This window comes from Pan troglodytes, chromosome 1, assembly GCF_028858775.2.
Source record: "Pan troglodytes isolate AG18354 chromosome 1, NHGRI_mPanTro3-v2.0_pri, whole genome shotgun sequence".
NCBI lineage: Eukaryota > Metazoa > Chordata > Mammalia > Primates > Hominidae > Pan > Pan troglodytes.
In genome coordinates, this window is record NC_072398.2 from 92,869,861 (window position 1) to 92,892,655 (window position 22,795).

At 44.9% G+C, this 22,795-nt stretch overlaps 1 protein-coding gene across 2 annotated transcripts in view; it reads left to right on the forward strand.

Annotated features, from left to right (window-relative positions):
- Positions 1-17,777, forward strand: part of CCT3 (chaperonin containing TCP1 subunit 3) — a 27,940-nt gene extending 10,163 nt beyond the window's left edge. Inside the window, exons 7-15 of one of the 2 annotated variants that reach the window (XM_016931413.3) lie at positions 1,624-1,741; positions 5,683-5,869; positions 7,691-7,840; positions 9,161-9,293; positions 9,461-9,542; positions 14,529-14,709; positions 15,555-15,800; positions 16,061-16,192; positions 17,438-17,777. In XM_016931413.3, the coding sequence (XP_016786902.1) occupies positions 1,624-1,741; positions 5,683-5,869; positions 7,691-7,840; positions 9,161-9,293; positions 9,461-9,542; positions 14,529-14,709; positions 15,555-15,800; positions 16,061-16,192; positions 17,438-17,542 (1,334 nt within the window). In that variant the 3' untranslated portion in view covers positions 17,543-17,777. 2 annotated transcript variants of the gene reach the window in all.
- Positions 17,778-22,795: the final 5,018 nt, after the last annotated feature.

Sequence of the window (22,795 nt, forward strand, 5' to 3'; positions counted from 1 at the left end):
AATCCCTTATCCAGAGGGTAAATTGTGTACATTTTCTTTTTTTTTTCTTTTTTTTTTTTTTGAGATGGAGTCTCACTCTATGGCCTAGGCTGGAGTGCAATGGCACGATCTTGGCTCACCACAACCTCCGCCTCCCTGGTTCAAGTGATTCTCCTGCCTCAGCCTCCCGAGTAGCTAGGAATACAGGCATGTGCCATCATGCCTGGCTAATTTTTGTATTTTTAGTAGAGATGGTTTCACCATGTTGGCCAGGCTGGTCATGAACTCCTGACCTCAGGTAATCCATCCGCCTTGGCCTCCCAAAGTGCTAGGATTACAGACGTGAGCCACCACGCCCAGCCTTAATGGTGCACATTTTCTAATTTTAATTTTTTATTTTTTTGAAACAGAATCTTGCTCTGTTGCCCAGGCTGGAGTGCAATAGTGTGATCACGGCTCACTGCAGCCTTGACCTTCTGGGTTCAATGAGTCCTCCCAACCCAGGTTCCCAAGTAGCTACAGGCACATGCCACCATACCTGGCTAATTTTTGAATTTTTTCGTAGAGACAGGGTTTTGCTATGTTTCTCAGGCTGGTCTAAAAATTCCAGAGCTCAGGTGATCTGCTCACCCTAGCCTCCCAAAGTGCTGGGATTACAGGTGTGAGCTACCGCATCCAGCCCTGAATATTCTTTCAGAGGTAGGGTTTTGTGTGTTTTGTTTTTAGTTCAAGCAGTTTGACTACATCCTAAGGTATAAAGGTACTAATAAACAAGTCAGTTTTTCTTTTGTGCATTTTTCTTTATTTTAGAGCCTTCAGGGAAATTTTTTTTTAGAAAGATCAAGAGAAGGCCAGGCGTGGTAGCTTACGCCTGTAATCCCAGCACTTTGGGTGGCCGAGGTGGACAGATCACCTGAGGTCACGAGTTCAAGACCAGCCTGGCCAACCAACATAGTAAAACCCGTCTCTACTAATAAAGTACAAAAGTTAGCTGGGTGTGGTGATGCATGCATGTAATCCGAGCTACTTGGGAGGCCGAGGTAGGAAAATCGCTTGAACCTGGGAGGCGGAGGTTGCAGTGAGCAGAGATTGCGCCACCGCACTCCAGCCTGGGCGACACAGCGAGACTGCTTCTCAAAAAAAAAAAAAAAAAAAATCAAAAGAATAAGTAAGCCCTAGAATCAGTCTTTCATCATTTTATTTTTTGAGATAGGGTCTCACTCTGTCACCCAGATTGGAGTGCAATGGTGCGGTCATGGCTCATTGCACCCTCAACCTCCTGGGCTCAAGTGATCCTCTTAACCTCAGCCTCCTGAGTAGCTGGGACTGCAGGCTCATACCACCACACTAAGCTAAATTTTAAATTTTTTTGTAAAGACAGGGTCTCACTGTGTTGCCCAGGCTGATCTTGAATTTCTGGGATTACAGGTATGAGCCACCATGCCTAGCCTGGGCAACAAGGATGTTTTCTGTATAAATTGCCGTCTTATACAAAGTGTAAAATTTGGAATAGTATGAATGGCCAAATGTCATACCTTTTGGGAGAGTCTGATTTAGGAGAGTATTTTTTGGAAGAATAATTAAGTTACTTGCCTTGATATCCAGATGCTTTAAATATTACTATGGTGCTTGTATCTTTTTCAGCAGGGGAAATGCTGTCTGTAGCTGAGCACTTCCTGGAGCAGCAGATGCACCCAACAGTGGTGATCAGTGCTTACCGCAAGGCATTGGATGATATGATCAGCACCCTAAAGAAAATAAGGTATCTTGGGGGCAAGAAATAGGTAGTATCAAATATGAGAGGCCTGGCTAGACGTGGTGGCTCACGGCTGTCATCCCAGCACTTTGGGAGGCCTAGGCGGGCGGATCTTGAGGTCAGGAGATGGAAACCATCCTGGCCAACATGGTGAAACCTCGTCTGTACTAAAAATACAAAAAATTAGTTGAGTATGGTGGCGCATGCCTGTCGTCCCAGCTACTCGGGAGGCTGAGGCAGGAGAATTGCCTGAACCAGGGAGTCAGAGGTTGCAGTGAGCTGAGATGGCCCCACTGTGCTCCAGCCTGGTGACAGAGCAAGACTCCATCTCAAAAAAAATCAGCTGGGTTTGGTGGCGCACACCTGTAATGCCAGCTACTTAGGAGGATGAGGCAGAAAAATTGCTTGAAACCAGGAGGCGGAGATTGCAGTGAGCCAAGATCTCTCCACTGCACTCCAACCTGAGCAACAAGAGCGAAACTCCCATCTCAGAAGAAAAAAAAGAAAAGCATATATTACCTCTAGCTTCAGGGAATTTTAGTTAAGGTTTAACATCATGTAGAGCAGTGTCTTGAATAAAAATTTTTGTTTAAAAAGTAAAACCTGGCAGGGCTCGGTGGCTCACACCTGTAATCCCAGCACTTTGGCCCAGGTGGGTGGATCACGAGGTCAGGAGTCAGAGACCAGCCTGGCCAACATGGTGAAACCTCGTCTCTACTAAAAGTACAGAAAATTAGCTGGGCATGGTGGCAGGCGCCTGTAATCCCAGCTATTCAGGAGGCTGAGGCAGGAGAATCGCTTGGACCCGGGAGGCGAAGGTTTCAGTGAGCCGAGATTGTGCCACTGCACTCCAGCCCGGGTGACAGAGTGAGACTCTGTCTCAAAAAAATAAAAAGACTTGGGCTGGGCATGGTGGCTCACACCTGTAATCCTAGCACTTTGGGAGGCCAGGGCGGGTGGATCACCTGAGGTCAGGAGTTCAAGACCAGCCTGGCCAAGATGGTGAAACCTCATTTCTACTAAAAATGCAAAAATTAGCCAGGTGTGGTTGCATGCGCCTGTAATCCCAGCTACTCGGGGGGCTGAAGCAGGAGAATCACTTGAACCCGGGAGGCGGAGTTTGTGGTGAGCCAGGATCGCACCATTGCACTCCAGCCTGGGCGAACAACAAAACTCCATCTCAAAAAAAATAAAAATAGGGCTGGGTGCGGTGGCTCACGTCTGTAATCCCAGCACTTTGGGAGGCGGAGGCGGGCGGATCACGAGGTCAGGAGATTGAGACCATCCTGGCTAACATGGTGAAACCCCGTCTCTACTAAAAATACAAAAAAATAAGCCGGGCGTGGTGGCAGGTGCCTATAGTCCCAGCTACTTGGGAGGCTGAGGCAGGAGAATGGCATGAACCCGGGAGGCAGAGCTTGCAGTGAGCAGAGATTGCACCACTGCACTCCAGGCTGGGCGACAGAGCGAGACTCCGTCTCAAAAATAAATAAATAAAAATAAAAATGTATATTTTTTCCACGCCCAACTGGAAATAGTTTTTTTTTTCTTTATTTAAATATTCTACTCATATGGTTGAGTCACTAGATGCGTAAGTGTTTAGTAATTTGGTGAGGTTTATATTATACTGCCTGCTCTTTTTTTTTTTTTTTTTTTTTCTTGAGACGGAGTTTTTGTACTTGTTGCCCAGTCTGGAGTGCAATGGCGCGATCTCGGCTCACTGCAACCTCCGCCTCCCAGGTTCAAGTGATTATCCTGCCTGCCTCAGACTCTCGAGTAGCTGGGATTACAGGCATGTGCATCCACATCCGGCTAATTTTGTATTTTTAGTAGAGACAGGGTTTCTCCATGTTGGTCAGGCTGGTCTCAAACTCTCAACCTCAGGTGATCCACCCACCTTGACCTCCCGAAGTGCTGGGATTACAGGCGTGAGCCACCGCGCCTGGCCATATACTGCCTGCTCTTAAACAAGTTGTACATTAATATCTTTGTCTGGCACACTTAAGAATGAGGTGTTTGATCTAATTATTTTTATGCAGTAAGCTCTGTGAGAATGTAGAGGTACCCAAAGGTTTTATTGTGTGGAGCTTCACGCTTAGAAAGCCTTTTTTTTGAGACGGAGTTTCACTCTTGTTGCCCAGGCTGGAATGCAATAGCTGGATCTCAGCTCACTACAACCTCTGCTCCCTGGCTTCAAGCAGTTTTCCTGCCTCAGCCTCCCGAGTAGCTGGGATTATAGGCATGTGCCACTACGCCTGGCTAATTTTGTATTTTTAGTAGAGACGGAGTTTTTCTCCACATTGGTCAGGCTGGTCTCAAACTCCCGACCTCAGGTGATCCGCCTGCCTCGGCCTCCCAAGGTGCTGGGATTACAGGCGTGAGCCACCGTGCCTGGCCCGAAATATTTTTTTTTTTAATCAAGTAATAACTGCCTACCTAGAACACTTTAATCTTATTAAAAAATTTTTTTTGGGGGTGGCGGGGGGTCTCGCTCTGTTTTCCAGGCTGGAGTGTGCAGTGGCATGATCTCGGCTCACTGCAACCTCCGCCTCCTCGGTTCAAGCAATTCTGTCTCAGCCTCCCAAGTAGCTGGGACTACAGGTGCATACCACCACACCTAGCTAATTTTGGTATTTTTAGTAGAGATGGGGTTTCACCATATTGGTGAAGCTGGTCTCAAACTCCTGACCTCAGGTGATCCTACCACCTCGGCCTCCCAAAAAAATTATTTTTTAGAGATATGGTCTCACTCTGTTGCCTAAGCTGGAGTGCGGTGGTGCAGTCACAGCTTACTGCAGCTTCCAGCTCCTGGGCTCAAGCAATCCTGCCCCAGCTTCCCAAGTAGTTAGGACTATAGGTATGTCCACCACGCCCTGCTAAATTTTTCATAGAGATGAGGTTTTGCTGTGTTGCCCAGGTTGGTTTTTAACTCTGGGCTTCCAGCTATCCTCAGTCTTCCAAAGTGTTGGGTTTACAGGCGTGAAGCATGGCACCCAGCCCCCTTTATCTTAGATACTACTTTTGGAGTCATTGCTTCTTCCCAAAAGTCCATAATTCAACCATTTAATAATTGGTATATTATGTGCCTTTCACTGTTAAAAGAGGGATTTTGTTTATTTTGGGGTTTTTTTGAGACGGAATCTCACTCTGTCACCCAGGCTGTAGTGCAGTGACATGATCTCAGGTCACTGCAACCTCTGCCTCTGGAGTAACTGGGACTACAGGCACATGCCACCACTCCTGGCTAATTTTTGTATTTTTAATAGAGATGGGGTTTCACCATATTGGCCAGGCTGGTCTCGAACTCCTGACCTCAAGTGATCTGCCCGCCTTGGCCTCCCAAAGTGCTGGGATTACAGGCGTGAGCCACCGTGCACAGCCAAAAAAGAGATTTTAGCATTATGTGAAAATATCTTGTGAGGAGTGAAAGTAATATAAAAATGGTAAATACATAAAATGTGTTTACAGTAACATAAAAACACAAAGATGACCAGTTGGTGGTCATCTTTGACCACTGTGACACACCATGAGCTAAAAATAAAATTTGCTGTTCAAATGAATGATTTGATAAAACTCTTAAAGTTGGCTAGTTATGGGATAAAGTTTCATAAAAAAAAATGTGTCTTGACCTGAGTTGTAAAAGTTGAAAAGTTTACTTGGTTGAAGCAGAAGATAAGGAACAAATTATTTTACTATAATCTTTGTATGTAAGTGTAAAGGGTTGCTCGGGGAATTAAGGCACCTTCTACAGATGAGTTGTAATCTTGCTGAAAGGGAGAGGAATGGACAAAGGTTACCTCCTAATGTCCTTTTAGTTTCCTCCAAAGGAACAAGTCCCCTTGTTCTGCCTCTTGGTCCATTATTATAGTCACCGAGGTATAGATAAGGTACATCTCTACATATCTAACATGCCTTCTTCACATATCGTCTGGTTTTCTTTTCTCTAGTATCCCAGTCGACATCAGTGACAGTGATATGATGCTGAACATCATCAACAGCTCTATTACTACCAAAGCCATCAGTCGGTGGTCATCTTTGGCTTGCAACATTGCCCTGGATGCTGTCAAGATGGTACAGTTTGAGGAGAATGGTCGGAAAGAGATTGACATAAAAAAATATGCAAGAGTGGAAAAGGTAAACTTTCAAAGTGTATATATTGGGTCAAATTATATGTTAGCATGAGTCATCTCACTTGTGAGGAAATAGTTTGTTTTTCATGCAGTTGTTTTGTTTTGTTTTTGAGACAGAGTCTCACCTTGTTGCCTAGGCTGGAGTATAATGGCACAGTCACAGCCCACTGCAGCCTCAAACTCCTGGCCTCAAGCAAATCCTCTGATTTGCTAGGACTACAGGCACATGCCACTGTGCCCAGCGAATTTTTTTTCTTTTTGTAGAGATGAGGGTCTCATGTTGCCTAGGCTGGTCTTGAACTCCTGGCCTCAAGTGATCTTCCCACCTCAGGCTCTCAAAGTTCTGGGATTATAGGCATAAGCCATCATACCCTACTTGAATGAAATAGTTTTAAATCAGAGCAAGGTATGTTTTTTGTTTGTTTGTTTTTTTGAGATGGAGTCTTGCTCTGTCACGCAGAGGCTAGAGTGCAGTGGTGCAATCTCGGCTCACTGTAGCCTCCATCTCCCGGGTTCGAGTGATCTCCTGCCTCAGCCTTTAAAATAGTTGGGATTACAGATGCCTGCCACCACGCCCGGCTAATTTCTTTTTGTATTTTAAGTAGAGACGGGGTTTCACCATGTTAGCCAGGATGGTCTCGAACTCCTGACCTCAGTGATCTGCCCACCTTTGCCTCACAAAGTGCTGGGATTATAGGGTGAGCCACTGCGCCTGACCAAAGCAAGGTATCTTTAGTTAGAACTAGGAAGAACTATACTTGCTGCCTGGAAACAAAAACCTATAAGAGGCTACCAAGTAGGAATTTCTTCAAATAGTGTTGTTGTTACCTTCACTGCTATCCCTACACAAGGTTTATGAGGACAAGGGACAGGCTTATTGGTGTCTCCATGTTTGTGTATTTGCATACATCAGTCATTTGGTCAGGATATAAGCTTAACAAGGGCTCTATTATGTAGTGCTATTAAAATAGTAAGCCCCAGAAAGCTTTCTCTCCTGTCCACTAAATTTCATTAAGATCCAAAAGTTTAGTAGTATAGCTTGTGGCCAGTAGATGGAGCCCCAAGCCTAAAATTCTCTGGCAATATATTTATTTTTTTAATTGGAGAGACCTAAGCCCTTATTTATTTATTTAAATAGCAACTGGGTCTCAATGTGTTGCCCAGGCTGGTCTCGAACTCCTGGCCTCAAGGGATCCTCCTGCCTGAGCCTCTTGAGTAGCTGGGATTTTATGTGTGAGCCACTGTGCCTGGCTCATAAGCCCCTCTAAGTCTTTTGTCAAGTCATTGAATTTCAGTGAGTCTCAGCAGACCTTCAAGTTGAGTGTCATGGTCTAAAATTGGTGTATTTCCTAATGGGAAAAAAATGTGATTCCAATAATATTTTTGAGCTTCATCAAAGAAAGGTACTTTAGAAACCTGAAACACTGGGCCGGGCGTGGTGGCTCATGCCTGTAATCCCAGCACTTTGGGAGGCTGAGGCAGGCGGATCACGAGGTCAGGAGATCGAGACCATCCTGGCTAACATGGTGAAACCCCATCTCTAGTAAAAATACAAAAAAAAAAATTAGCCAGGTGTGGTGGCGGGCGCCTGTAGTCCCAGCTACTTGGGAGTCTGAGGCAGGAGAATGGCATGAACCCGGGAGGCGGAGCTTGCAGTGAGCCGAGATCGCACCACTGCACTCCAGCCTGGGCGACAGAGCGAGACTCCATCTCAAAAAACAAAAAAACCTGAAACACTAGCTGTTTGGGAAAGATGAACATCTGGGAAGGAAATTAAGAAATTGTCTCTTGATTGTGGATTAAAGTGCAGTTGTCTTTTGTTCAGATACCTGGAGGCATCATTGAAGACTCCTGTGTCTTGCGTGGAGTCATGATTAACAAGGATGTGACCCATCCACGCATGCGGCGCTATATCAAGAACCCTCGCATTGTGCTGCTGGATTCTTCTCTGGAATACAAGAAAGGAGAAAGCCAGGTAAGGTTCTTGGCCTTGTTCCTTAAAGTAGATGCAAGAATCTGACTGCAAATATGAACAACAGAAATAAAACGTATGTTTATTGCATGCCTTCTGGGTGCATAGTGTACACTGACTCTTAGAACAATCCTTTAGAATAGTTGGTATTGATTTCATTTTACAGATGAGGGATCTGAAGCTCAAACAAGTTAGGTTAATTGCTTGAGGAATACAGCTAGTATTGGCCAAAATCAAGATTTGAACCTGGTTGTGTTTGGCTTGTTTTATACGATCATGCTGCCTTTCCTAATGCACCAGGGGAACATAAGGTAGGAGTTAATTCAGCTTTGAAGTACTAAAGGAGAATTTCAGCTCAATGCAGTGGCTCACACCTATAATTCTAGCACTTTGGGAGGCTAAGGCAGGTGGATGGCTCGAGCCCAGGAGTTCAAGACCAGCCTAGGCAACATGGCGAATACTGTCTTTATTAAAAAAAAATTAACTGGGCGTGGTGGCATGTGCCTGTAGTCCCCACTACTTGGGAGGTGAGGCGAGAGGATTGCTTGAACCCAGAAGGTCAAGGGTGCAGGGAGCTGTGATCACGCCACTGAACTCCAGCCTGAGCAACAGTGAGACCCTGTCTCAAAAAAAAAAAAAAAAAAAAATCTAGAGGGCAGGAGGCTCACAAGGCTCCATCACATTTGGAAAGAATAAGAATCAATTAGTGGGAAGAATTAAGACCCAGAATTTTCCTGCATACTGCCAGGACAGATGTAGGATTGGACTGGGTGGTCAGAGACCTTAGAAAGGCCAAACTCAACACTAATTACTGTGTGACTTTCAGTTCTGGCTGTTTTATAATGATATAACTGGAGCTGGCCAGGCGTGGTGGCTCACGCCTGTAATCCCAGCACTTTGGGAGGCAGAGGCGGGCGGATCACGAAGTCAGAAGATCAAGACCATCCTGGCTAACGTGGTGAAACCCCGTCTCTACTAAAAATACAAAAAAAAAGTTAGCTGGGGGTGGTGGCAGGCACCTGTAGTCCCAGCTACTCGGGAGGCTGAGGCAGGAGAATCGCTTGAACCCGGGAGGCGGAGCTTGCAGTGAGCCAAGATCGCGCCATTACACTCCAGCCTGGGTGACAGAGCAAGATTCCGTCTCAAAAAAAAAAAAAAGCAAAACTAAAGCTAAATTGGCTTACAGAGGTGTTGAGGTCATGGCTTTAACATAATTCTGACTCTGAGATACGTGGGAGAGGTGGGTGGAAGGAGTATAGTATGACCCTTAGAGCTTCACCAGTCCAGGGATTTTAAAATCAGTGTCTTTTCTTTACCACACAGACTGACATTGAGATTACACGAGAGGAGGACTTCACCCGAATTCTCCAGATGGAAGAAGAGTACATCCAGCAGCTCTGTGAGGACATTATCCAACTGAAGCCCGATGTGGTCATCACTGAAAAGGGCATCTCAGGTGGGACTTTGTTACTTTTTCCAGCCTACCTTTGAGGTAGACGAGGGTGGGTGATTTGTTTTCTCCCCTCATGTTTGGCAGGGGCGTAATAGTGTCATGGTTAAGAGTACTTTGATTATAAAACCAGTTCAGAACCCAGCTTGACATCTCTACTCTTGGATTTGTAGATTTAGCTCAGCACTACCTTATGCGGGCCAATATCACAGCCATCCGCAGAGTCCGGAAGACAGACAATAATCGCATTGCTAGGTGAGTAGGCCAGGTAAAAACAAGACTTTTCTTCCTGTGTGTTTCCTTTTTGTAGTTGCGTAACAGTCATCATTACCTGAAAAGGTTTAATAAAGGATATAGTAACAGGTGGAAATAACCTTGGCTTAGCTGCCTGCCCTCTTCAGAAGTCCTCTAGTCCAACAGTTATTTACTGCGTGAGTCTCATCTGTACTGCCCCTAACCATTAGTGAGCAGCTTGTGCTTAGACATTTGTAATTGCTACCTTGGTGGGTGTCCGTTACATTTCTAAATAACTGCCTATCAAAGAGGTTTTCTTTAATGTCATTATGATGATTTTTGAATGAACATTTCCAGAGTATCCTGTTTTAAGTGGCCTGGATTATGTCAGAACCATCAGTTTCCTCAGCTACATCCTTAGCTGCTATTTATGCGACTCTAGATTGCATTCACTACTTCTGCACTGATGTCTGTGCTCATAGACCATTCTTTTTAATAGACAAGGTCTTGCTGTGTTACCTAGGCCTGTCTCAAACTCCTGGGCTCAAGCAGTCATCCTGTTCTCAGCCTTGCCAGTACCTGAAACTATTGGCATGCGCCACCATGCCCAGCAAAGTTCATTCATTTTTAATTTATCAAAAAGCTGACAAATCTACCCCAACATAATATATCACAGATCCAAATCATATTTTACACTTTTATACCCCAAAGGGTATTAACATGCATACACATAGTTGACTTCACATGGCCATGAGTTGGAGGGAGTGACAAGCAATTAGTCCTACATTCATTAAACTTCGGTCAGACGTATGCAGTCATCCCTTGATATCCACAGGGCATTGGTTCTAGGATCCCCGCCCCCTTGAATACTAAAGTTTGTGGATGCTTAACCCTTATATAAAATGGTATGGTATTTGTGTATAACCTATACACATCCTTCTATACACTTTAAATCACCTTTAGATTGCTTATAATGCCTAATATAGCGTAAATGCTATATAAATAGTTGCTATACTATATTGTCTTTAAATTTTATATTTTGCCGTTGTATTATTGTCCATCCCCCCACCCCACCCCTCCTGCCATGTTATCAATGCATGGTTGGTGGAATCTGGATGCGGGACCTGCGGATATAGAGGGCCAACTCTACTTACATGTTTATTCGCCTTCCTCCTTGCTTGACCTTTGCATCTTTGGTACAGTCTTTATTATTGGCCTGGAGACTCAACTGGGCAGTACAGGATGGGTTATATCTAGAAGTTACCATTATATAGTATAGACATGTTAATTTTTTTCTTTTATCTTTCTTTTTTGCAGGTTCTAATTCTCTAGTTGAAATATGTACATGTTAGATATGCACGAGAACTAATTTGTCCAGATTTTAGTAACCACAAAGTATATTTTGAATTCAACTATATCTGGTTATAGTAGTGGTGACTAGTTGCCTTAGGTGTACAGTTGACCCTTGAACAATTTGGGGGTTGGGGAATCAGTCCCCAAGGAGTTGAAAATCCATGTATAATTTTTTGACTCCCCCACTCCTAATAGCTGACCGTTGACCCGAACCCTTACCAATAACACAATTAACTATCACATATTTTGTATATCATATGTGTTATATACTGTATTCCCTTAAATAAAGTAAGCTAGAGAAAATGTTATTAAGAAAATCATAAGGGCAGGGCACGGTGGCTCATGCCTGTAATCCCAGCACTTTCGGAGGCCAAGGCAGGTGGATCACCTGAGGTGAGGAGTTCAAGACCAGCCTGGCCAACATGGTGAAACCCCATCTCTAATAATAATACAAAAATTAGCTAGGTGTGGTGGTGCATGCCTGTAATCCCAGCTACTCGGGAGGCTGAGGCAGGAGAATTGCTTGAACCAAGGAGGCGGAGGTTGCAGTAAGCCGAGATGGTGCCATTGCACTCCAACCTGGGTGACAAGAGTGAAAGTCCGTCTCCAAAAAAAGAAAATCATAAGGAAGAGATAACACATTTACTATGCCTTAAGTGGAAGTAGATCATCAAAAAGGTCATCATCATCTTCATGTTGAATAGGCTGTGGAGGAAGAACGGGCTGGTCTTTCTGTCTTGGGTGTCAGAGGCAGAAGAGTGGTAGAAGGGGAGGCAGGATGGGCAGGAGGCACACTCAGTGTAACTCAATGGAAATACATCGTGATTTGTCTGACTTCTGCTTTTTTGTTTCTCTAAAAATATTTCTGTATAGTACCAGTCCCTCTTCCACTGCTTCAGTTTCAGTGCCTCTATCATAGAAGGGTCCATATCATAAAAGAAGTCAAAAGCAGTCTTGAATAATCAGAAGCCTTCTGCCAGATTGTCTAATGTCAGTTTGTTTTCTGGCACTGCTGCTTCTACATCATCTTCCTCATCGTCTGGCACTGCTTTGGAAGCAGTCGTCTCCATCAAGTCATCTTCTGTTTGTTTTTTTTTGTTTTTATTTTTTATTTTTTTGAGATGGAGTTTCGCTCTTGTCGCCCACGCTGGAGTGCAGTGGCACAATCTTGGCTCACCACAACCTCCGCCTCCTGGGTTCAAACGATTCTCCTGCCTCAGCCTCCCGAGTAGCTGGGATTACAGGCATGAGCCACCAAGCCCAGCTAATTTTGTATTTTTAGTAGAAACGGGGTTTCTCCATGTTGGTCAGGCTGGTCTTGAACTCCCGACCTCAGGTGATCCACCCGCCTCAGCCTCCCAAAGTGCTGGGATTACAGGCGTGAGCCACTGCACCTGGCCTGTCATCTTCTGTTAATTCCTCTGATATAATGTCTGTTAGCTCTTGAGTTTCTCCAAGATTCATGTCTTGAAACCCTTCACCACCACTATGCCAGTTTTTTAAGCCACATCCACAGTCTCTTTCATGATTTCCTTGATTGGCTCTGTCATAAATCCTACGAAGTCATGTACAACATCTGGACACAGTTTGCTCCTGCAGAAATCTATTGTTTTGGGCTTGATGGCTTTCATAAGCTTTATCTATAACAACTGTGGCATCTTCAGTAATGTAATCCTTTCATATTTTCATCATGTTCTCTTTGTTGGGGTTCTCTTTCATAATGTTAACGATTTTTTTTTTTTTTTTTTTTTTTTTTTTTTTTTTTTGAGACAGAGTCTCGCTCTGTTGCCAGGCTGGAGTGCAGTGGTGTGATCTTGGCTCACTGCACCCTCCGCCTCCTGGTTCAAGCGATTCTCCTGCCTCAGCCTCCCGAGTAGCTGGGACTACAGGTGCGCACCACCATGCCCAGCTAATTTTTGTATTTTTAGTAAAGACGGGTTTTCACCATGTTGGCCAGGATGGTCTCAATCTCTTGACCTCGTGATCCGCCCGCCTTGGCCTCCCAAAGTGCTGGGATTACAGGCATGAGCCACCGTGCCCAGCCGACGGTTCTTTATATGAAGTACCATGTGTAATAAGCCTTACAGGTCCTTCTCTGACTGTGTGGTCTAGAGTATTTGAATGTCTTCAGTGTTGAACTCATGGGGCTCTGGGTAGCCAGGGGCATTGTCCAATATCAGAAGCACTTTAAAAGGCAGTCCCTTTCTGGAAAAGTACTTCCTGACTTCAAGGACAAAGCATCGATGGAAGTAATCCAGAAAAAGTATTCTTGTTGTCCAGGCCTGGTTGTACACTACAAGACATAAACTTGACTGCCCAAGGGACAGGCTAACTCCTTTGCACAAAATCCTGGTGCTCCCTTCTCTTTCTTACTAATAAATGTCATTTGTGGCATAATCTTCCTGATTAGGTCGCTTTCATATACATTAAAATTGTATTTAGGCAGATACCATTTCTCCTCAATGATTTCTCTCTCTCTCTTTTTTTTTTTTTTTTTTTTTTTTTTTTTTTTTTTTTTTTTTTTTTTTTTTAGACAGAATCTTACTCTGTCACCCAGGCTGGAGTGCAGTGGTGCAATCTCAGCTCGCCGCAACCTCTGCTTCCTGGGTTCAAGTGATTCTCCTGCCTCAGGCTCCCAAGTAGCTGGGAGTACAGGCGTGTGCCATGACACCTGGCTAATTTTTTCTTGTATTTTTAGTAGAGGCGGGGTTTCACCAGGCTGGTCTCGAACTCCTGACCTCAAGTCATCCACCCACCTCGGCCTTCCAAAGTGTTAGGATTACAGGCATAAGCCACCAAGCCCAGCCCTCAGTCATTTTCTTAATGGTATCTGGGAACATGTCTGCTGTTTCTTGGTCAGCAGAAGCTGTTTCCTGCTATCTTGACATTTTAAAAGCCAAACAAACCTCTTTCTAAAATTATCAAACCATCCTTTGCTGGCATTAAATTCTCCAGCTTTAGATCTTTCACCTTCCTTTTCTGATGAGGTATCATAATGATTTCACATTTTCTCAAATCATATTAGTGTATATAGGTATGCTGTTCTTACCTACATAAAACCTGCATTTTCAATATGAGATTAATAGGTATATTTCTCAAAAAGCACGGGGTTTTCACAGCTGCTGGCGTAGCTGCAGTGCTGCTGTAACTGCAATGATGGCTTCAGTTTTTTTTGTTGTTGTTTTTTGGGTTTTTTGTGTTTTTTTTTTTTTTTTTTTTAGATAGGGTCCCACTCTGTTATCTAGGCTGGAGTGCAGTGGCATGGTCACAGCTCACTGCATCCTTGATATCATGGTTTCAAGGGATCCCTCACCTCACCCTCCTGAGTAGCTGGAGCTACAGGTATGCATCACTGTGCCCAGCTAGTTTTTTATTTTTTGTAGAGACAGAGTCTTGTTATGTTGCCCGGGCTGGTCTCAAACTTCTGGGCTCAAGCAGTCCTCCTGCCTGGCCTCCCAAAATACTGGGATTACAAGTGTGAGCCACTGTGCCTGGCTCCCTGAAAATCTTTTTCACCGGACAGGCAAGACCTCTTAAGTGATGTTTCCAACAATCCACTTTTGCCCTTATCCCTAGCTACAGACCCTAGAGACTAGGGAAATGGGTACAAGTATCTGAAATCATCTGATTCTCCCCACCTCTTCCGTCCATTAGAGCCTGTGGGGCCCGGATAGTCAGCCGACCAGAGGAACTGAGAGAAGATGATGTTGGAACAGGAGCAGGCCTGTTGGAAATCAAGAAAATTGGAGATGAATACTTTACTTTCATCACTGACTGCAAAGACCCCAAGGCCTGCACCATTCTCCTCCGGGGGGCTAGCAAAGAGATTCTCTCGGTGAGTCAGCCTTGGATGTATGACCAGATGAAGTAGATCACTGGACTTCTTGAGAGTTTCCCAAAGGGCCTAAAATAATTCTGTGGTCCATTTATAGCTATTTAATTTGGACCTATAGCCACAAATTCCTTTTCTGCTTCCTTATTTTAATTAAATAATTTAAAATTTTAAAAATTATAGTAAGCATAAAATTTACCATCTTAATCATTTTAATTGTACAGTTCAGTAATGTTAAGTATATTCATGTTATTGTGCAAGAGATCTTCAGAACTTTTTCATCTTGCAGAACTGAGACTCTGTACCCATCAAACAAGATATCTCATTTCCTACTCCCTAGCAACAACTGTTTTCTTATTTTTTACGTTGAAGTTATAAATATTACTTTTTTTTCCTCATTGAGGCTAAGTAACTTTCCCAAAGGCACATAGCTAGTAAGTAGGAAAGTGTACAACACCATGCAACCTCCTAAAAGATACAACTAGGAAGGGGTGGAATAGGTTATGGCTCTTATCTATCAAGATACATGCTGTTTATTTCCATATAACTGGCAAGGGATGAAATAGGTTATTGCTCTTAATCTAGCATAATGGACAAAGACCTAACTTTATGGTTGGGTGACACCCCCAAACCCTTTGCAGATACCACTCCCCGCCATCCTATATTATAGTCGTGAGTTATATATTCTCAGGTAAATAATCTGCCCTGCCCAGTAGGGGTTCCAAGGACCTTTTCTAGTTGCCCTCCTTGGTGGTTTACTAACTTTGGCAGTTAGGAAGTCCTTTTGGTGCCTCCGATTTTATGAGTCATCAAGCTTTGGCTTCATACTGTCTGTTTGCTTCTCCAAGGAAGTAGAACGCAACCTCCAGGATGCCATGCAAGTGTGTCGCAATGTTCTCCTGGACCCTCAGCTGGTGCCAGGGGGTGGGGCCTCCGAGATGGCTGTGGCTCATGCCTTGACAGAAAAATCCAAGGCCATGACTGGTGTGGAACAATGGCCATACAGGGCTGTTGCCCAGGCCCTAGAGGTCATTCCTCGTACCCTGATCCAGAACTGTGGGGCCAGCACCATCCGTCTACTTACCTCCCTTCGGGTGAGTTCCTCTCCAAGCTTTTCTCTTGATGGAGCAGGGAAAGCTGTGTTTGCCCTGAGGGGAAGATTCATATCTGGCTATCCAAATTCTCTTTATAGTTTATTCCTTGAAATCTTTCTCTCCTTTTAGTCTTTGACTTGTTTGCTGTCATTGCCATTTTTCCCTGTCCCTTCCATACTGGTCCATTGTTTTTTACTTCATTTCTTACATGATGTTTCCTGTTAACTTATTTTCCCCTTTACTTCTTGCTTCAATTGCAGGCCAAGCACACCCAGGAGAACTGTGAGACCTGGGGTGTAAATGGTGACACGGGTACTTTGGTGGACATGAAGGAACTGGGCATATGGGAGCCATTGGCTGTGAAGCTGCAGACTTATAAGACAGCAGTGGAGGTAAGGCACCCTAAGATATGTACACGCTGTTTTTATTTATTTATTTATTTATTTATTTTTGAGACGCAGTCTCAGTCACCCAGGCTGGAGTGCAGTGGTGTGATCTCGGCTCACTGCAATCTCCGCCACCCAGGTTCAAGCAATTCTTGTGCCTCAACCTCCCAAGTAGCTGGGGCTACAGGCATGCACCACCACTCCCAGCTAATTTTTGTATTTTTTAGTAGAGATAGGGTTTCACTATGTTGTCCAGGCTGGTCTCGAACTCCTGACCTCAGATGATCTACCCGCCTTGGCCTCCCAAAGTGCTGGGGTTACAGGCATGAGCCACCATGCCCAGCCTGGTCTAGTCTTGAAGGGAGGGGTAAAGAAGGCAGAATATTCCTCTAAGGTATTCCAAGGCATTCTGTCTCCTTAATTATCTTTAGCTCGTACTAAAAGCAAGATAATATAGCACAATCTGTATCACTTGCTTAGGGAGAACTGCTTTTTTTTTTTTTTTTTTTTTTTTTTTGAAACAGACTATCGCTCTATTGCCCAGGCTGGAGTGCAGTGGCACGGTCTCTGCTCACTGCAGCCTCCACCTCCCAGGTTCAAGTGATTCTCCTGCCTCAGCCTCCCAAGTAGCTGGGATTACAGGTGCCTGCCACCACACCCGGCTAATTTTTTCTATTTTTAGTAGAGACGGGGTTTTACCATGTTGGCCGGGCTGGTCTCGAACTCCTGACCTCGTGATCCACCTGCCTTGGCCAACCAAAGTGCTAGGATTACAGGTGTGAGCCACCACACCTGGCTGAGAACTGCATTTTACATTCAGGACTGAAAAGGCCGGGCATGGTGGGTCACGCCTGTAATCCCAGCACTTTGGGAGGCTGAGGCAGGTGGATCACGTGAGGTCAGGAGTTCAAGACCAGCCTGACCAACATGAGGAAACCCCATCTCTACTAAAAATACAAAATTAGCCGGGCATGGTGGTGCAGGCCTGTAATCCCAGCTACTTGGGAGGCTGAGGTAGTAGAATCGCTTGAACCCGGGAGGCGGAGGTTGCAGTGAACCGACATCATGCTACTGCACTCTAGCCTGGGTGATAAGAGGGAAACTGCGTCTCAAAAAAAAATAAAAGACTGAAAAGGTAGATTTCAGACAAAATGGCAGTTCCATAGTAGGATCTAGGTGATAGATCTAAAGGAAAGAAAAGTGTCCTTTCCTTCTCTGCTGACCTCTTTGCATCTGTGGTTTTTCTTCTAGACGGCAGTTCTGCTACTGCGAATTGACGACATCGTTTCAGGCCACAAAAAGAAAGGCGATGACCAGAGCCGGCAAGGCGGGGCTCCTGATGCTGGCCAGGAGTGAGTGCTAGGCAAGGCTACTTCAATGCACAGAACCAGCAGAGTCTCCCCTTTTCCTGAGCCAGAGTGCCAGGAACACTGTGGATGTCTTTGTTCAGAAGGGATCAGGTTGGGGGGCAGCCCCCAGTCCCTTTCTGTCCCAGCTCAGTTTTCCAAAAGACACTGACATGTAATTCTTCTCTATTGTAAGGTTTCCATTTAGTTTGCTTCCGATGATTAAATCTAAGTCATTTGAGAAAGTTGTTATGTGTTTTTCAACCTTGGGCCATCTCTCTTATCTCCTGGCAAATAGGGAGAGGCAGAAAACCTTACTGGGGAGGGAAGGGAGACCTGGAATGAGGGCATTTAGACTCTTTTGCCTTCTTGAGGGAGTATTCTTCAGACTTCTCAGTAAATTTTGGTTGGAAAGACCCTTTTGGAGTTCAAAGGATAATACTGTAAAGCTTACAAAGCACCATTTTGCATTCACCGCCCAAAGAACAAGAGGAACCTGTCTAAAGCATGGGTGTTCCCCATATGTGGTTGTATGTAGAGGAACACCCAATACATCCTAGGGCTCTGGCATGTGTCCTAAAGGACATATACCTTTTTTTTTTTTTTTGGTGTAGTTTTCAGAATTCTCCCTTTACCATGAGTTATTTTTCTCTGCCCTCTTCCAATGTTTTTACAATTCCAGTCTTCATTTTGGCTTGCTGACCTTTTCTCATGCCAGTATCCTGTCACAGTCAGACCTCTCTGCCTTTCTGCTAGCAGAAACAAAATATTTAAATTCCATTTGTTTTTATCAAGGAGAGAAAAAAAATCTGAGTAGTGGTCCCGGGATGCTAGAGGCTAGGTGGTACTAGCCTTTGATTTCTTCAGTGTTCCACTTGGCTACTGGGCTTTTCACCCTCCCATCTGTCCTTATGACTCATACATTTAGCCTTGTTTATCTCTTCCCTGACCATGGGACCTAGTCACATGAAGTTGAATACTTGGTAGAATAATGGTAAGTACTGTCTAACAGATGTGTTCTAGTCATTTGAATGTTAACTAATGGATCCTCACAACAGCCCTCTAAGACAGGTAATGTTATCCCCCATTTTGTGAGGGAGAAATCTAATGCATAGATAGGTAACTTGTTAAAGGGTCACAAAGCTGGTAAGTGGCAGACCTGGAATTCATATGTAGGCACTGTGGTTCTAGAGGCCATGCTTTAGAGATGGGGTTTCTCCGTGTTGGTCAGGGTGGTCTCAAACTCCCTACCTCAGGTGATCCACCCATCTCATCCTTGCAAAGTGCTGGATTACAGGTGTGAGCCACCATGCCCGGCCAAGGAAGCCATGCATTTATAGCTGGCTATCCTGACTGATCTGAGGTGTGGATGGAAAGGGGCTTGTGAGATGCCTATGGCTTTAGCTTCCTGCTTAGGTCAATCCAAAGCTCTCTGCCTATACGCTTCTGCAGGGGACTCAGAAATAAGCCTACCTGCCTTTTGCTGAAATCTCTGCCTCTTTGCTTGCAGTGTTTTAATTCTCTTGGAGCTTTAACTCCTCAGAGATGATGAGTTAATTCTTTTTTTTTATTTATTTTTTTGAGACGGGAGTCTCGCTCTGTCGCCTGGGCTGGAGTGCAGTGGTGTGATCTCAGCTCACTGCAACCTCTGCCTCCCGGGTTCAAGCAATTCTCCTGCCTCAGCCTCCCGAGTAGCTGGGACTACAGGCGTATGCCACTATGCCCAGCTAATTTTTTTGTATTTTTAATAGAGACGAGGTTTCACCATGTTGGTTGGCCAGGATGGTCTCCATCTCTTAACCTCGTGATCGTCCTGCCTCGGCCTCCCAAAGTGCTGGGATTACAGGCGTGAGCCACCACGCCTTGCCGATGAGTTAATTCTTTAATTAGTAAAACAAGATAGTGAAATATTGCCCATAACACCTGAGAAATGATGAAAGTCCTAGGAAAGCTAGTCATCTTGTAGATTTTTTTTTTTTTTTTTTTTTTTTTTTTGAGATGGCATCTCGCTCTGTCACCCAGCCTAGAGTGCAGTGGCACGATCTTGGCTCACTGCAACCTCCACCTCCCAGGTTCAAGGAATTCTCCTGCCTCAGCCTCCCGGATAGCTGGGACTACAGGCGCCTGCCACCACGCCCGGCTAATTTTTTATTTGTAGTGGAGATGGGGTTTCATCATCTTGGCCAGGCTGGTCTCGAACTCCTGACCTTGTGATCCACCCGCCTCGGCCTCCCAAAGTGCTGGGATTACAGGCGTGAGCCACCGCGCCCAGACATCTTGTAGATTCTTTCCTCCCCTTTGTTCCTTACTCAGTCTAGGTTCGTTTTGTTTTCAGCTCTAATAGTTAAGCACTTGGGTAGTGTCATAGTCATCCTTACTATTATTGGTACCTCTTTTTTTTTTCTGAGACAGAGTCTCGCTCTGTCGCCCAGGCTGGAGTGCAGTGACGCGATCTTGGCTCACTGCAACCTCCGCCTCCTGGGTTCAGGTGATTCTCCTGTCTCAGCCTCCGGAGTAGCTGTGACTACAGGCGCACACCACCATGCCTGGCTAATTTTTCATAATTTTAGTAGAGACAAGGTTTCACCTTGTGTTAGCCAGGATGGTCTCCATCTCCTGACCTCATGATCTGCCCGCCTCGGCCTCCCAAAGTGCTGGGGTTATAGGCGTGAGCCACTGTGCCTGGCCCTATTGGTACCTCTTTTTTTTTTTTTTTTTTTGAGATGGAGTCTCACTCTGTCACCCAGGCTGGAGTGCAGTGGCACGATCTCAGCTCACTGCAAGCTCTGCGTCCCAGGTTCACGCCATTCTCCTGCCTCAGCCTTCTGAGTAGCTGGGGCTACAGGCGCCTGCCACCACGCTCGACTAATTTTTTGTATTTTTAGTAGAGATGGGGTTTCACCGTGTTAGCCAGGACGGTCTCAATCTCCTGACCTCGTGATCCACCCACCTCGTGATCCACCCACCTCGGCCTCCCAAAGTGCTGGGATTACAGGCGTGAGCCACCGCGACTGGCCTATTGGTACCTCTTTTTTAAAGCATCTGTAATATCTGCTTTCTTTTTCCTTTTTGTTTATTTTTTTTTTAGTTGTTTTTATTTGCCATTTCTAAACCTGCGTAAATCCTTCTGGCATGTTAGATCACTTTGGACTGTTTAGCTTTCAGAGCCCCACTTTGCTGTCTAGAACTTAGTGATTTACAAATTTAGCATAGGCCATATGTGGCAGCTCATGCCTGTAATCCCAGCACTTTGGAAAGCCAAGGCAAAAGGATCACTTGAGCCCAGAAGTTCAAGACCATCCTGGGCAACCTGGCAAAATCCTGTCTACAAAAAATTTTTTAAAAAAAAATTTTTTTTTTTTTTTGAAACAGAGTTTCACTCTTGTTGCCTCCTCGGTTCAAATGATTCTCCTGCCTCAGCCTCCCGAGTAGCTGGGATTATAGGCATGCATCACCATGCCCGGCTAATTTTTTATTTTTGTATTTTTAGTAGAGACAGAGTTTCTCCATGTTGGTCAGGCTGGTCTCAAACTCCTGTCCCGCCTCAGCCTCCCAAAGTGCTGGGATTACAGGCGTGAGCCACCGCACCCAGCCCAAACAAAAATTTTAACAGTGATGAAAGGCTGCCCAGGCCACTTTTGCTGCCCTGCGTGAACCCTATTCACTAAACATTTGATTCCATGAGTGTGGTTTTCCCATGTCCTTGACTCTGCTGATGATCCTTCCCCTGTCAAATTCCTACATTTTAATCAAGTCCTATCTCCCCTGCCATAAAGCAGTAATTTGGGGGCTGGTGTGGGAGTTTGAATTCCTGACTGCTATTTAAGCCGTCTACACTCAGTCAAGACTTTTTATTCTGCCTTATCAGATTCCAGAGTTGATACCTTAGAAGATAAACGTACAGTCATTTCTCAGTATCTGTGAGGGATTGGTTCCAGGACACTCCCCTATACCAAAATCTGCAGCTGTTCAGGACACTTACATCATCATTATCATTATTATTATTATTATTATTATTATTATTATTATTATTAGAGACAGAATCTCTGTCACCCAGCCTGGAACGCAGCAGCACAATCTTGGCTTACTGCAACCTCCACCTCCCGGGTTGAAGCAATTTTCATGTCTCAGCCTCCTGAGTAGCTGGGATTACATGCCTGGCTAATTTTTGTATTTTTTATAGAGATGGGGTTTTGCCATGTTGGTCAGTCTGGTCTCAAACTCTTGACCTCAAGTGAACCGCCCGCCTTAGCCTCCCAAATTGCTGGGATTGCAAGCATGAGCCACCATACACAGCCAGGACACATTAAATGGCATACTATTTGCATATAACCTATGTACATTCTCCCATATAATTTTTTCTTTTTTTTTTTTTTTCTTCGAGATAGAGTCTTCCTCTGTTACCCAGGCTGGAGTGCAATGGCGCAATCTCAGCTCACTGCAACCTCTGCTTCCCAGTTTCAAGTGATTCTGCCTCAGCCCCCCAGGTAGCTGGGATTTCAGGCATCCGCCACCACACCCAGCTAATTTTTGTATTTTTAGTAGCTACAGGGTTTCACCACGTTAGCCAGGCTGCTCTCAAACTCCTGACCTCAGGTGATCCGCCCGTCTTGGCCTCCCAAAGTGCTGGCATTACAGGCGTGAGCCACCACACCCAGCCCTTCTTTCATATACTTTAATCATCTCTAGATTACTTATGTAACTTAATGTAATGTCAGTGCTGTGTAAATAGTTATTATACTGTTTTATTTGTAGTATTTTAAATTTTTCCCCAAATATTTTCTTTTTCTTTTTTTTTTTTTTTTTTTGAGATAGTCTTGCTCCATCTCCAGGCTGGAGTGCAGTGGCACAATCTCGGCTCACTACAACCTCCACCTCCTGGGTTCAAGCAATTCTTCTGCCTCAGCCTCCCGAGTAGCTGGGATTACAGCCCGGTTGTATTTTTAGTAGAGACGAGGTTTCACCATGTTGGCCAGGATGGTCTCGATCTCTTGACCTTGTGATCTGCCCGCCTCGGCCTCCCAAAGTGCTGGGATTACAGGCGTGAGCCACCGCGCCCGGCCTTTTCTCCTCAAATATTTTCAATCCACAGTTGAATCTGTGGATGAGGAGCCAGCAGATACAGAGGGCCAAGCCAACTATACCTTTTTTCTCCAGAAAAATGAGTTTCTGAGAACATTTTGAGAGTTTATTTCTGGAGTAGCTATTTGTGGTTGGGGGGGAGGCAGGAAATTGGATCCCTACTAAATTACAACAAAGTTAG